The 928-nt window shown below is 53.6% G+C and overlaps 1 protein-coding gene across 1 annotated transcript, besides 2 other annotated features; it reads right to left on the bottom strand.

Moving 5' to 3' along the window:
• On the bottom strand, positions 1 to 654 carry Tc00.1047053504493.10 (mucin-associated surface protein (MASP), putative; the record flags this gene model as incomplete). The annotated part of the gene is made up of 1 exon (XM_797431.1): positions 1 to 654. A coding segment is annotated over one exon (654 nt), but the record flags the coding sequence as incomplete, so codon positions are not given.
• Positions 1 to 928: part of a sequence feature (areas not merged during assembly with more than two copies in the genome that could not be assigned to a particular haplotype) that runs on past the window's edge.
• Positions 236 to 338: a sequence feature (GA-rich).

Here is a 928-nt window from a genome sequence, read left to right as displayed (position 1 = left end):
TGGTGTTTCTTTCGGATTGGCATCTTTATTTTCATTTTGTTTTTCTTCTGCTGTCCCTGCGGCATCAGCTGCTGGATCACTGTCTCCAGTTGTTTGGGTGCTGTTGGGGTTTGTTATATTCGATGCTGTTGCCGCAGCAGAAGATAAACTTGGCTGCTTTTGACCGCCTGCTGAGATCCCCTCTGCGGTGCCGGTATCGGCTCCTTTCATTGTCTTCTCCGTTCCTTTCGTACCATCCTCTTCCTTTTCCTCTCTCTCTTCGTCTTCATACTCTTCGTCTTCTTCCACTTCTTCCTCCTCTTCGTCTTCGTCATCTTTCTTTTCACCTTCAGTTTCTTGATCCTTGTTGTCCGTTCCTGCGTCTGCACTTGGCGTTCCTGATGCTTCTCCTCCGGGTGGTGTCTGTGACGGGTCCGGTGCCGCTCCCTGTGATCCTGACGCTTTTGATGGTGATGCTTGTGGTGCTTCCTGTTTACCGTTTTTCACGCCACCTCCAGCGCCACCGATGGCCCCTTTCTCGTTTTTAGTGATCTCGTCGGGCGAAGAACCCGAAGGAACTGGAGAAGTCGTTTCAGCTCGTCCACCACTGCAGGCACCGCACCACAGCATGCAGAGGGCACACACCAGCAGCACACGGCCAGTCATCATCATCATCACGGCTGCACACACAGTCTAGGGAGGGACACAGAGAGGAGGATGAGAACACACACATCAGCAGCATGGAAAAGGAGGAGCAGCGTTTGCATGAGGGTTGTTGTCATGAGCATGGGGGACGCGTGCACGCAGGAAGAACAGGCAACAATGGAACACCGGACAGCACGGCACACAGCTCCACGGCATGTAAAACCCACCCGCAGCTGCCCCAAAATGGAAGGGAAAGAGGGCGCAACAGTACGGCAGGAACACAGTGATGCCGGTGCAGAAAAGG

Source organism: Trypanosoma cruzi, genomic scaffold (assembly GCF_000209065.1).
Source record: "Trypanosoma cruzi strain CL Brener 1047053512399 genomic scaffold, whole genome shotgun sequence".
Taxonomy (NCBI): domain Eukaryota; phylum Euglenozoa; class Kinetoplastea; order Trypanosomatida; family Trypanosomatidae; genus Trypanosoma; species Trypanosoma cruzi.
The sequence above is the reverse complement of the archived record's forward strand: the minus strand, read 5'-3'. Positions and strand labels throughout refer to the sequence as shown.